Consider the following 12,368-nt stretch of genomic DNA (forward strand, 5'->3'; position numbering starts at 1 on the left):
GAAAAATATTAAACATTATGTTAACTTAATATAGTATTTATATTTTTGTAAATTTACCTTATTCGATATTGATTTATATTTTAGTTTGAAATAAATATTTTTTTTGGTAATATTAACATTTTAAAAATAGTAAACTTAAATAATAATTTGTCATACTACGATTGGTCGTTTAAATCCTATGTGGACGCTCTCGATGGCTTATAGCCTCAACTTTTATATAGTATAGATTTGCTTATTTGTAATTTAATATTAGAGGGTACTTTCCAATTTTCAAATGTTCTTATATAATTATTTTAAAAAATGTGATAATCCAAAAATAATTAAATCAAGAAGCGTGGTGTGGTTGTTGCACTTGCATGAATCCCAAAAAAAGTTCATGTGTTTGTAAAAAACTTCAAGAAAGTTTTATATTCTCATTTATTTTGATTATTTACTGTTTTAACTACTTGTGGCTGAGATCTGAGTAAATAATCAAAATTATAGAGATCATATAACATCAAAAGTTCAGAAGTGATTAAAGAGTCCATTCAATTTTGAAGATACCAAATTAACCTCATAAAAGTGTAGAATATCTTAGTTTTGTTTAGAGCATCTGCAACTTATCTATATATATAATATATATATATATATATATATATTCAGTTAAAACTATTATATAATTAGTTTTGTTCCAATATATGTTTTTATAGAGACATAATAGTATTTTCTGTATTTATCTCTTTGAAAAAAAAACTCTATTATATTGATGGGTTTGAGATGATTTTAGTCTAATGATATAATCCCAATTAAAAATTCATGTGCGGTTGATTCAATCGATTAGAATGATACTATTTTAGTGTTTTTTGGTGTACCGGACCTGAATCTAGTCTTATTGCTATATCTAGAGAAGGAACTTTGAGAAGAATCCATTTCTTAAAGTAAAGAAACCAAATTAGAATCCTCGAAGAAGTCCATGCTTGTCCTCTCTCGTCAAACAAAATCAATTTCATACGGAGTAGTTTTAAAGAGTCTTGGTCTTCGGTTTAAAGAAAGTAACGCAGAATTGGGAGATGCGTACCAGTAATCATCGTGATATACAAGTGTCAATTGGCTTTGTTGCCGACACGTAACCACAACTCACCCAACACAAGATCTCTTTGTCATGAAGAATGATACGGCTCTACTTCTTTCTTTTATATCATTACAAATTCTTAAATTATCATCATATATTATACACAAACACACAAAGATAAATGTGTAAGAGACTAATTTGGCGTTGCGCACCAACCTAACTTCCCTTCTACTTCATCTACAACTCGTGTCCACTTTTGTTCAAGATTACTATTATAAACACGCCTCCCGCGTGAAAGTTAAAGCGCAGACATCATAAGAAACCTACAAACAGAATTCTTCTGGCTTCACTGCCGATTTGTGATGGAGAACAAGAAGACCAATCATGGAGATGATGGGCATGATTGTGTTCCTCCTATCCATATCCAAGTCGTGAAGATCAAAAAAGAGTTTGAGAAGATACATCAGCCTGAGATGCCTAGGGTGCTTCGAGAGATCACTAGTCCACGGCGTTCCCGTTCTCCCCTCGGCTTAGGAGAGAGAGACAGGCCTATCTCCGTTGGGAATTGATAACAAAGAGAGATAAAGATAGGTGATCCTTTATGTATTAGAGTTTCTTTTATCTTTCAATGTAAATATCTTTGGTTAATGTAATGAGTCTACTGTTCTAATCTTTTTTCTCTCGTTTGTTGTAATCTTTAAGAGGTAAACCAACTAGTTCATAGAGAAATCTCGATCGCTTTATGTTTTTCTAATCGAAAAAAATCGGTCCTTGTCCCTGGCCCTAGGGGGATTAGTCAGGCCGTAAGCCCCGGACGTCTACAAAAAAAAAACAATCTTAAAAAGATGAAACAAGTAAAGCCTAGAAAACTTACAGGATGATGCTCATTATTTATAAAGCACCAGGTGTCTCCTGAGATGATAGTAACTTACTTAACCCTTCTTGTGAAATCTTTCATGACATCTATGATCGTAGATGACAGAGATCTAAGACGCAACCTTAAATTGGGTGGTTGTGTCAGCTCCATTCTCTTCTTTTATGATCAGAACAGATCTATGAGAGGAAGCATCAAGGGAACAAAGATCCACCGTGAAGCTTTTTATTATCATGTAAGCTAAATGCTCAACAACTGACATGGTCCACCCTAAGGAAGAAGATGTATTCACATCTTCCCATTATCAGGTACACCTCTAATGTTAACCTGCTCCCAAAGAAAACAACAAATCTTCCATCTTCTAATTGAAATGGTACAGAATTTTGCAACAAATCTTTTATTCACATAACTTTTACACAATTACATAGTTCTAAAGCAGAACGAAAACAGAACAAAAGAGTTAAATCTTTTTTTTTTTTTTGAAAATTATCAAGTTAATGCAACCCCAAAGAGGAGGAAGAAGTAGAAGAGAAAATGAGAAACTCTACCACTGAGCACCTCCTCCCATGACATTATAACGCCTAGATCCCATAGTCATCATAACCTTAAACTCCTCAAAATCAATAGTCCCATCTCCATCCTTATCCACACCACTAATCATCTTCCTACACTCCGCTATCGAGCATTCATCTCCAAGACTCCTCAAAACCTCATGCAGCTCCTCCGCGGAAATAGACCCGTTCCCGTCGATATCATAAACAGAGAACGCATCCTTAAGATTCTCCAGCACATCGTTCTGGTCCATCCCTTTCGTGAACAGCTCAACGAACTCCTCCAAGTTTATGTAACCGTCTCCTTTCTTGTCGATCTCTGCTACCGCCTTCTGAAGCTCCTCCTCTGGAACCTCGTGGCCTAGACTCGCCATTATGGCGCCTAGCTCCTTTGACGAGATCTTGCCGTCTCCGTTCACGTCGAACTTCTTGAACACGGCTTCTAGCTCTCTTACCTCGGTTTTACCCGAGCGTGCCTTTTGCAAGAACGGCGAGTCTGCTCCCGTTCGAGAGGCCGTGCCATTGGACTCCTTCTTGCTGTTGAACATCGTTTCTGTGGAAACAGAGAATCAGGAGTTTGAGAAATATCCGTATTTGTGTGATTTTCAGAGGAAGCGGGAGATTCTCTGAATCACTAGCTATTTTGGGAACATGAATCTATTTAGTTATTTGGTTTTCATGATGATGGATATAGCGACTAATATCAGATATAATCAGTTATGCATGATTTACTTTAGAGCCTTGACTAAATTAGGAAATCAAAAGGTTTTGCAAAGATTTTCTAATGGCATGGGATATAAATAGAGTCGAACTTAAGGTCGATGAATAAGCCATACAAGCCATTCTATTAAAAGTCCCAGAGCAGTGAATGGTTTTCACCAGTATGGATCACATGATAGCAGTCTCAGCGGGAAATGATAATTTCCACACCAAGAAAACCTAAATGTGTCTTTCAGCTCTACGATGGAAAGCCAATGTGGCAATGCCTTATACTCCAAGTTTCTTCGTTACATAAAGTTCTTGGATCTCTCTTAATTACTTACTCAGCTTTTCGGGTTTAATAATTGCTGGTTTTGATCAAAGATGCATTGGCTAGTCTCTCGAAAAATACGGTTTTGTTTGTAAGGATTTCACTAAGGCTAGCTGGACCGTGTATTTGGAACAGTTCTCCAAATTAGAGTTTTGATTGGAATGATTCTCTTAAATTATCGAAAGAATACGGGTTTGTTTGATATCGACCTAATTTGTAAATTTATTTGAATGCTCAGGTATACATATTTTAATCAAGTTTTGGCTGTTTATGTTTGGCTCTAGATATGTAGTTATATATACTTAATGCAAATAGAGTTTAGTATAAAATATAAACTAGTATACCATGTGCATAGATTTAAGTCTCTCTCATTCATGAACGAAAACAAACAAAATATCATCAATTCGTAGAAGACTTGGAAATAGTTTCACGATTTTTTTTTCATATTTTCTATTAAGAACATCAACCTACCAAATCGTCAGGTGATATAAAACACAATCTAAGAAACATACTAATTACACATGACGGTTTATAAACAATATGCTCTTCATATAATAATAGCTAAGTCTCTGTCTTTCACGAATGAAACAAGCATAATATCATCAATCCGTAGAACACTTAGGCATAGTTTCGTGAAAACTTCTTTCATATCTTACATTCACATCAACTACCATATCTAGATGGTAAACAAGGTGATGAACTAAGTTGTATGAGCTCTAATGAAATGTCAAAATGTAACAAACTTCATTTATATAACATCAAAAGTTTTCCATCAATTCTATCATCTTTCTCCCACTTATCTTCAACTACATTTCTAACAATGGAAAAAGAACACATGAGGTGATGACCTTAGAGTCTCAAGGTAAGATCAGGCTTGAGGCCATTATTATTATTATCTACTACACTTTCATTTGCTGCAGCAGAGTTCAGATCAAGACCTGACTCTGTAACAGCCACCACCACGGGAGCTTCAACTTCCTCTACAGCCTGACGAAAACTTCCGGGCCAGAAGAAGTCACTGCCATCATCATAGTCAAAGAACAATGGCACAGTGTTACCAAAATAACCTTGCTGATGAAACCTTGCAAGAGGAGGAGGAGGAGTTTGAGGCTGGGATAAGGTGTGGTGAAGTAGACCGGAGTGAGCTTGCATCCCTAGAGAAGAAGAAGAGTATGTGTAAGGCCTGTGATGGTGACCAAACATTCTTCCCATGTACATTGCTCTTTTCGCCATTGTCCGTTCTCGCTTGTGAGCGTTCTGGTGGCCTCCAAGAGCCTGAGAGCTATAGAACTTGCGTCTGCAGTAGTTACAGGAGAAGACTCTCGGGTTGGACCCACGCTTTGTTCCCTTTTGTTCATCGTTGAAACTGTCTTTGAGCTTGAGATCGAGCGACACAGGGATGATCGCTTGGGTTTTGGATAGATCTTGATTTGACAAAGTTTCTCCTTCTCTGACTGGTAACTCTCGCGAGGCATCATCAGATTCCGTCATTTAATATTTTTGGTCTTCACCTGAAAAAAAAGAATCATATTAAAGTCAAAAGCAGATCAAGAAAACGTTGTAGACACTCAAATCTACAAATCCAAGAACTGTATAAAGAAGAGACAGTAAGCAAAAATCGTAAACAGAGTAACTATATTAACAAGTTCGAAGCCTTAAGACGACCAATCAAAACGAAGCTTTAGAACTTTAACTATGAGAGAGAGAGAGAGAGAGAGAGAGAGAGAGAGAGAGAGAGAGAGAATCCAAGACATCAGTTAAGGATCGTAGACAAGAATCGAAGATCAGAGATAGAGAAAACAGTTTGGAGTGTACTGTGCTTAAAAAGATTGGTTGAGATCTGGGAAGAAACAGCCGACAGAAGCTGGAAGTAGTTGACGTGGGAGCTAAGAAGAGGAGGAAGGAGAATCTAGGATGACTGGTACTCTTTGTGTTTACCAAAAATGGGTGAATCCAGATGTAAAGAAAATAAAAACCAGAGAGAAGAGATAGGATTGGTAAAGAAAAGCAGAAGAATAAGAGGTGTACTGAAGGAGAGAGAGAGAGAGAGAGAGAGAGAGAGAGAGTTGTGCCTAAACCAATATGGCAAACTCAAATGTTGGAGAGATGTAATTAATGGTCTGGTGGAAACACACGTGGGATTCTAAAGTCTCTACCAGTTAGACCTATGTTTTTTTCTTTCAATAGTTCTTTTTTCAATAGTTCAACGACCTTTTTCTAGGGGCACAATGGCACATTTAGCAAAACACATGCTCCTTCCGTTTTTTAATATAAATTATGTTTCAAATTATATGATGTTTTTGGTTTTTTATGTAAAATTTATTAACAGTTATATGACTAATGATAATATATCTTCTATTTTATTATTGATTGATTTGTGGTTAGGTAAATAATTAATGATGTTTTTGTTTAGAAAATATAAAAAATTAATGATTTTTTTAATTTATATACATAATTCTAAAACGACTTATATTAAAAAACAGAGAGAATATATTTTTTCTGAATGGATAAAGTTAAGGGAAATTGCACCCAGTAGCCTTGAAAACAATTATAATTAAGAATTTAACTAAAAAATAAAAAGCTTCTAACATTTCTACAATATATACTATATTGCCCTTATTATTTATCTATTTGTTTTCTTATTTTATTTTTTTCCGGTAAGTGTTTCTCTCCTAATTAATATTATTTCTTCTATATCCACATATATCACATCTTCTTTCATCAACGTATCATCACCATGACCATTATCATAATCACCATGACCACTATATAATGCTTTTCTATATCCACCATCACATTTTTTTCCTAAACCATGACCACCGGTTACTTGGTAATCACCGTCGCCGTTCTGGTAACCGCCACCGTTCTGATAACCGCCGCCACTGCTGTAACTACCACCGTCACAATTTTTTTTTGTACCTAAATCTATAATTTTCGTTTTCATATTTTTGCCATCGTATCCTTCAAAACAACCACCATCTCTTTGATATCTGTCACCGCCTCTTCCGCTGTAACCACCACCACCACGTGTTTGTACTGTATGTTTTCGGTTGTACTATACTATTTGAATAATCTGTACTATGATATTTCGTTTGTTACTATTATATTTCAATAATGCTTCTTATTACGTATCATGTGCATATTTTGATATTTGGGTTAGAGTTTATATTTTTTTTTAGAGTTTAGTGATTAGTGTTTTGGGTTTAGTTTATTAAAGGTTTGGTTGACGTTGAGGTGTAAGCATTACATCTTTCCCTATAATCATAGACATTTCAAAATTTGAACAATATGCAATATGCTATCGCGTTTGTAACTATTCTATTTTGATAATGGTTATGACTATATGTGTATTTTAATATTTGGGTTAGGATTTATATTTTCTTTTAGGGTTTAGTGATTAGTGTTTGGGGTTTAGTTTATGAAAGGTTTGGGTTAATATTAGGGTAAGCATTACCTCATTCTCTGTAATCATAGACATTTCAAAATTTGAACAATATGTACTATGCTATTTTGGTTGTTAGTATTCTATTTTGATAATGTTAATCGCATATTTTGATATTTAGGTTAGGTTTATATTTCTTTATATAATTTAGTGATTAGTGTTTTGGATTTAGTTTATAGAAAATGTGGGTTGATGTTTGTTCCTTTGTATTTTGTTTAAAAAATTGAGCTTTTGTATGTGGTGATTAGTTAAGTGCCATTATGTTATATGTTTAATATGATCACAGTGCATTTTCATCTTGTCCACATGTTCTAAATCGTCGATGACATCAGTTTTTTTTTTCTCTTTCTGTAACCGATAACTTAGAAAGTAAAACGGTAAAACCAGATGAAATTCGTAAAAATTTGTTATGAACTTAATTATGTCAAAATTATTGCTATATCCTTTATTTCCAATAAAAATTTGGTTAGTTGGCGAATTCTCCCTAAAGTTAAATACATTTTGTAAAGAACTATATATGTTTTTACAACAATAGTGTTCGTAAAGGTGTAGCCGTAATAGGCGTTGGTATTCACGTCTACGTATTATTTATTATGCGTTCTTTATTGTGATGTGGTAAACCCTATAAACTTTTTGAAGTTTTTATGTATTTATATAGTTTTAGTTTATGATTTAGTGGCGGAACTACGGTTATACCACGGGGGTCAAGTGATCGATGTGGATTCCTGTTTAAAAAAAAATTACTTGTATTTTCTAGAGAAAATATGTTGTAATTGGTTTGTTGACCCCTTTCAAATATACAAGTTATCAAATTGACCCCAGTAAAATATACATAATATGAATATGTATCATTTTTCTCAATTCTTATTTCTTCTCAATTTGAAGATGGAAATACCCCAACTGATCTATAAAAAAGTGCAGGATACACCCATTCTCGAAGTATACAAATAAGTTGTAAACAATGGATTCGTATATATTTAGCCACATAATAAAATACATTTGAACCACCCAAATTTTTTATCAACCCAAAGGTCACCTTCTATTAGACTACATCACTTTAGTTAATTCTTAATATTTCTCAGGACAACAAGAACAATACAAACTGCATATTTTAAAGTGTAAAAACATTAATTGTTTTATCTCCCCCGTCAGAGTTTTTCAGAAAGGTTTTCATGAACATTTAATAATTGAATCGCAGAGTTGAGTACATACGATATATAAATAGAAAATAAAATAAAAATAATTGAGAAGCAGAAGGCATTTGATAATGTTGCATGGAGCCCATACGTTCATTCCCCCGGTTTTACCTTTTATATTTGATGTGTACATTTATTTGTGTTTTTCTGAAATTTTACATGTGACTTTAAAGTCTCTGCTTTCTTGTCCCTTTTCTTCTATCCAACTTTTCTTTTTCTTTTTCTTTTTCTTTCTCAAAAGGTGAAAACATTTTCTTTAATACCGTGTGGGTTGTTGTTACCAGTAACTCGTGCGGAATACAATAAGCTGTTTTGTTTGGTTAAATTGTTGTTATACATGTTGAAGAGGAGGAAGAAGATGAATAAAGTTAAATGTTAAAAGAATTGTTGCTATGTATGTTTGTTAGGTAATGTTTGGTAGTTGAATTTGATGAATATGGATCTAACTTTAAAGATGACCGATGCAAAAACGCAGGTCTGCATAATAACTTGTCATATAATAATTAAACAAACAACAAGTTAAATGAAAAGGTTGATTGAGATTTTTTACATGAAAATGTAATTCACAACACATGCACCCATAATATTTATAAGAATTAGTGAACCCAGTAAAATTCACTCTTGGATTCGCCCCTGCATGCAAATGTTGACTATATCATAGTGAATGGGTCTCCTTATAAACAGGGTGTTGTGTGTGTGGAACAAATCTAGCAAAGAAAAAAATCAATATTGGGATTGTAGCAAAACAGAAAGATATAGTGGTGTCTCTTTATTTCTTTTGTCTTTTATGCATTGAGTGATTGGACAGTGCCCACTCTTGTTCCAATTCCATCCCAACTTGTCTTTGGGCCCGTGGGCACACTTCAATTCATTAGCTTTCACACATCTTCTACTTCCGTCCACTTGCTTAGTTGCATTCTAACACATTTCACAAATGATTGTTCCATCGGCTCTATTTCCTCAGAACACCATGGTCTCTATGTTGCCGGTAAACATAAAATTATGGGTCTGCTAATGAACTCAACACTATAATTACTCTTGACAACATAGAGCACATGACAACATATTAATTATGATCAGTCCCCATCTTACACATACGAACGTTTTAAAGACATCTCCAATGGTTTACTTCATTTTTTTTTGTCAGTCCAATGGTTTACTTCATTTTGAGGAGAAAAATGAGTTTGTATTTTTTCTAATAGTTTCATTCATTTTTTTCTATTTTTTTTTAGAAACTATATTATATTATTACTATTTATTATTAATTCCAAAATGCTTATTATTTTATAAACATACAAATTTTACTCGAATAAAATTTCATTTGAACTAAATCTTCATTATATACATATAAGTAATTTATATAAATTTATAATCGTATTACTAAAGTATTGATAATTTCTTTAAAGTATAAAACATTTAAATCTTCTTAGATAAAAAAACAAAATTACACAAAAGTTTAAGGACTAATTTATAAATAAAAAAATTTAACAGTAAAATGAGTTTGTAAATAGTGTCATCTCGAACATGAAAGAACACTATTTATAAATTCATTTTTTTCTTCAAAATGGTACACCATTGAAAAACGTTTTCACTCATTTTTATGTTTTCTCTTGCAACGAAAGACTATTAGAGATCGGCTAATAACTTTGAGCTATTTTTTTTTTTGAATTATACAGAAGTATTTTGGTCCCACATGAGTGGTCTAGACTAGTCATGTGTTACCACGTGTCGGTTCTCTATCTCTAGCGATGCCGAAATGTTAGTTCTCCAGTGGTCGAGATTCGAACCCTGTTGGCTTTACCGTAATAGGCTACTTTAGACTAAAATTTAATTTCAATACGAACTACTTTTGGGCATCTAAGAGCATAATTATCGTTGAAACCAGTGGCACGGTTTCTTACAAAACCTTTTTTGATTTTTTTTGTCTGAAAAAAAAAAGAAAAATTCAAAAATGAACCAATCGCGGGCCGCCACGTGTCAGTGGATCCCGCGAACAGTGCAAGAAACACTCCAAAATCGGTTCTTATTTCATAACTTCTGTGACCGATTCTTATGTTTTTTGTGGGGCCCACGCAATAATTTTTTTTTAGAACCCCACTAAAGTTCCGCGATAAGGGTGGCCTAACGCATCATTCATACGTACCCATCACATTTTGAAAGCTCCACTTTCTGAAGAATCTATTCTGCATTGACTGCCTACTACCTTGCCTGACAACTAACCTATTGACGTAGCTCATGTGGAACGAAAGGTTGCGTGAGATAAACTATATATGCACTATATGATATATCCACATCCACTAATCTTTAGCAAGATTATCTAACAGTCAAAGCTCATGCTTGGATATTTTTAATCCTACGAGGCTATCATATCACACAAGAAACTTACCCTAGAAAATCTTATAATGATCACATCAGGAGAAAAACATAATTTCAAGATCCATATAAACTAATTCGTAAGGATCATTTAAACCCGAACCCGTTCTAAATAATAAAAAGGTTTAAATAGCATGGCATTATAAAATTCTGAGAAATATTTCAAAATCTGAAATCAAAATGTTAGGGACGTGCCAATAAAAACGTATAGATTCAATTAATCTTGCTCAACACGTTAATAAATAAAACTAAATCAGCTGCTAATCGCTTATAGCTTAGCTCCCATGAAGGCATGAACTAGTGAATATCATGAAAACGAAAATCAAAGCTTCGTTGGGGAAGCAATATAATTAGGAAGGATTCATATTAATATATATTATAATAGTTGAGTTTTTGCTCACTTCTCAACGCGCCAGATCAATGTTTTGTGGACTCCACTTTTAAAAAGTGTGAAAAAGTGTCAAGTCCATGGTTCGAACCCGGGTTATTGAGATATAAACACCGACATTTATACCAGTAAGCTAAATGATACTTTGTACATTGATGGCCGAACCTAATATATATTTACGAAGGTCGGAAGCCCTTATTCCTTCGGCTTCCTCTAAGGGTCGGGCCTACAAGTGTATTATGGGTTTCATTTTTAAATGAGATTCATCACGTTAGATGAAAAAAAACTCAAGTTTGCAACAATTATAGTTTTTTCCATATTGTAAACTGTTGTCGTTTAACATGAGTTTGAGTTCTTTTCATCATTGTCTCAAACAAGTTCGAGTTACAGAGTTGCGCCGTGTATCTGTTCATAATTAATTTTTTCACCAGTGAACTCTTCATGTCCCCATCTTAAATCGCTTGATCATAAATGTTCCTGATTTGTAGCCCCTCTGTAAACCCTATATATATGATTCTCATCTTTGATGAACCCAATTTGCATCTTCACAAAACTCATTGATTCCTCTTAGCTTTAACTATCTTCTAGAAAATGTTTCTCTCTGCTTCTCCAGTTCGTCAAACCGGCGTCCCGGCATCCGTCACTCAACCTTCGAGTCTCTCCGTCTTGGTCTTAGTAGTCAGAGCTTCCTCCGCTTCTGGGATTTCCTGAACTTCAAGAAATATATGGAGTTTGTGGGAATCACGGTTCTCTTCCTTGATGAAAAGGTAAGTTAATCTTCGATCTATCACACTTATTTGATATAATTGTTTTAATTTATTTCCTGATTCTTTGTTGAATAATATTATTTGCAGATTCTGTGATTCATGGGTTTACTCCCGTCGGACGTGCTAATCATTACATGCCATCTTTGAAAGTAGATTCTATATTGTGAAAGTTGATTGTTTTGAGGTTGCTAGGTGCTCAAGCATGTACAAAATAACTGATCATCCATTCCTCATTTGTTTCATCTCACTAACCATTATTGATGCAGTCATCACATGTGCTCCTGAGATCAATTTCCAGTCAAGATTAGACTGTTCTACAATCTCCAAGTGATTGCGAACACAAACCTAGAACTCCCATGTATATTATCATATTGCATCTGGGTTTATATTATGTTTTGATATCATAACTGATATTTAAACTCGCAGATGTGGTTAGGCAAATCCGTTATGTCCAAGGCTCTGATCTCACCAAAGAAACAACTCGAGTCGTTATCTGTCTCCTCATTGATCCGTAAGAAACAATCAACACATAATTCCCTTTATATTATTGTCTATGTTGTGCTATCAAAAATATTTCCTACCCAATATTTGTGGTCGTATATTTATCACCCTTAATTATCAATCTAATTTTACACAAATATTTATTTTACAGCTTAAAAGAAACCACAATAACCCAAACAATCAAAACACCAAAAA

General features: G+C 34.0%; 3 protein-coding genes across 5 annotated transcripts; 1 reads left to right on the plus strand and 2 right to left on the minus strand.

Annotated features, from left to right (window-relative positions):
• Positions 1-1,199: 1,199 nt before the first annotated feature.
• LOC106304776 lies at positions 1,200-1,723 on the plus strand. The gene has a single exon (XM_013741167.1). The coding sequence runs from the start codon at positions 1,414-1,416 to the stop codon at positions 1,618-1,620; it is 207 nt and encodes a 68-aa protein (XP_013596621.1). The 5' UTR covers positions 1,200-1,413; the 3' UTR covers positions 1,621-1,723.
• A 681-nt stretch (positions 1,724-2,404) lies between these two features.
• LOC106305118 (probable calcium-binding protein CML25) lies at positions 2,405-3,202 on the minus strand. The gene has a single exon (XM_013741493.1). The coding sequence runs from the start codon at positions 3,022-3,024 to the stop codon at positions 2,470-2,472; it is 555 nt and encodes a 184-aa protein (XP_013596947.1). The 5' UTR covers positions 3,025-3,202; the 3' UTR covers positions 2,405-2,469.
• A 997-nt stretch (positions 3,203-4,199) lies between these two features.
• LOC106301754 (zinc finger protein 7-like) lies at positions 4,200-5,666 on the minus strand. 3 transcript variants are annotated; one of them, XM_013738223.1, is made up of 2 exons: positions 5,331-5,666; positions 4,200-5,017 (listed from the first exon to the last, which is right to left on the minus strand). In XM_013738223.1, the coding sequence occupies exon 2, from the start codon at positions 4,995-4,997 to the stop codon at positions 4,356-4,358; it is 642 nt and encodes a 213-aa protein (XP_013593677.1). In that variant the 5' UTR covers positions 4,998-5,017; positions 5,331-5,666; the 3' UTR covers positions 4,200-4,355. The 3 variants fall into 3 exon arrangements, with proteins under 3 accessions (XP_013593677.1, XP_013593676.1, XP_013593678.1); XM_013738222.1 differs by having other exon boundaries at positions 5,322-5,666; XM_013738224.1 differs by lacking the exon at positions 5,331-5,666 and adding an exon at positions 5,259-5,277.
• Between the last annotated feature and the right edge of the window lie 6,702 nt (positions 5,667-12,368).

This window comes from Brassica oleracea, chromosome C7, assembly GCF_000695525.1.
Source record: "Brassica oleracea var. oleracea cultivar TO1000 chromosome C7, BOL, whole genome shotgun sequence".
Lineage (NCBI taxonomy): Eukaryota > Viridiplantae > Streptophyta > Magnoliopsida > Brassicales > Brassicaceae > Brassica > Brassica oleracea.

Bases quoted from the DNA above. Each gene is read 5' to 3' on its own strand.
- LOC106304776 (XM_013741167.1), top strand. From the start codon at position 1,414: ATGGAGAACAAGAAGACCAATCATGGAGATGATGGGCATGATTGTGTT.
- LOC106305118 (XM_013741493.1), bottom strand. From the start codon at position 3,024: ATGTTCAACAGCAAGAAGGAGTCCAATGGCACGGCCTCTCGAACGGGA.
- LOC106301754 (XM_013738223.1), bottom strand. From the start codon at position 4,997: ATGACGGAATCTGATGATGCCTCGCGAGAGTTACCAGTCAGAGAAGGA.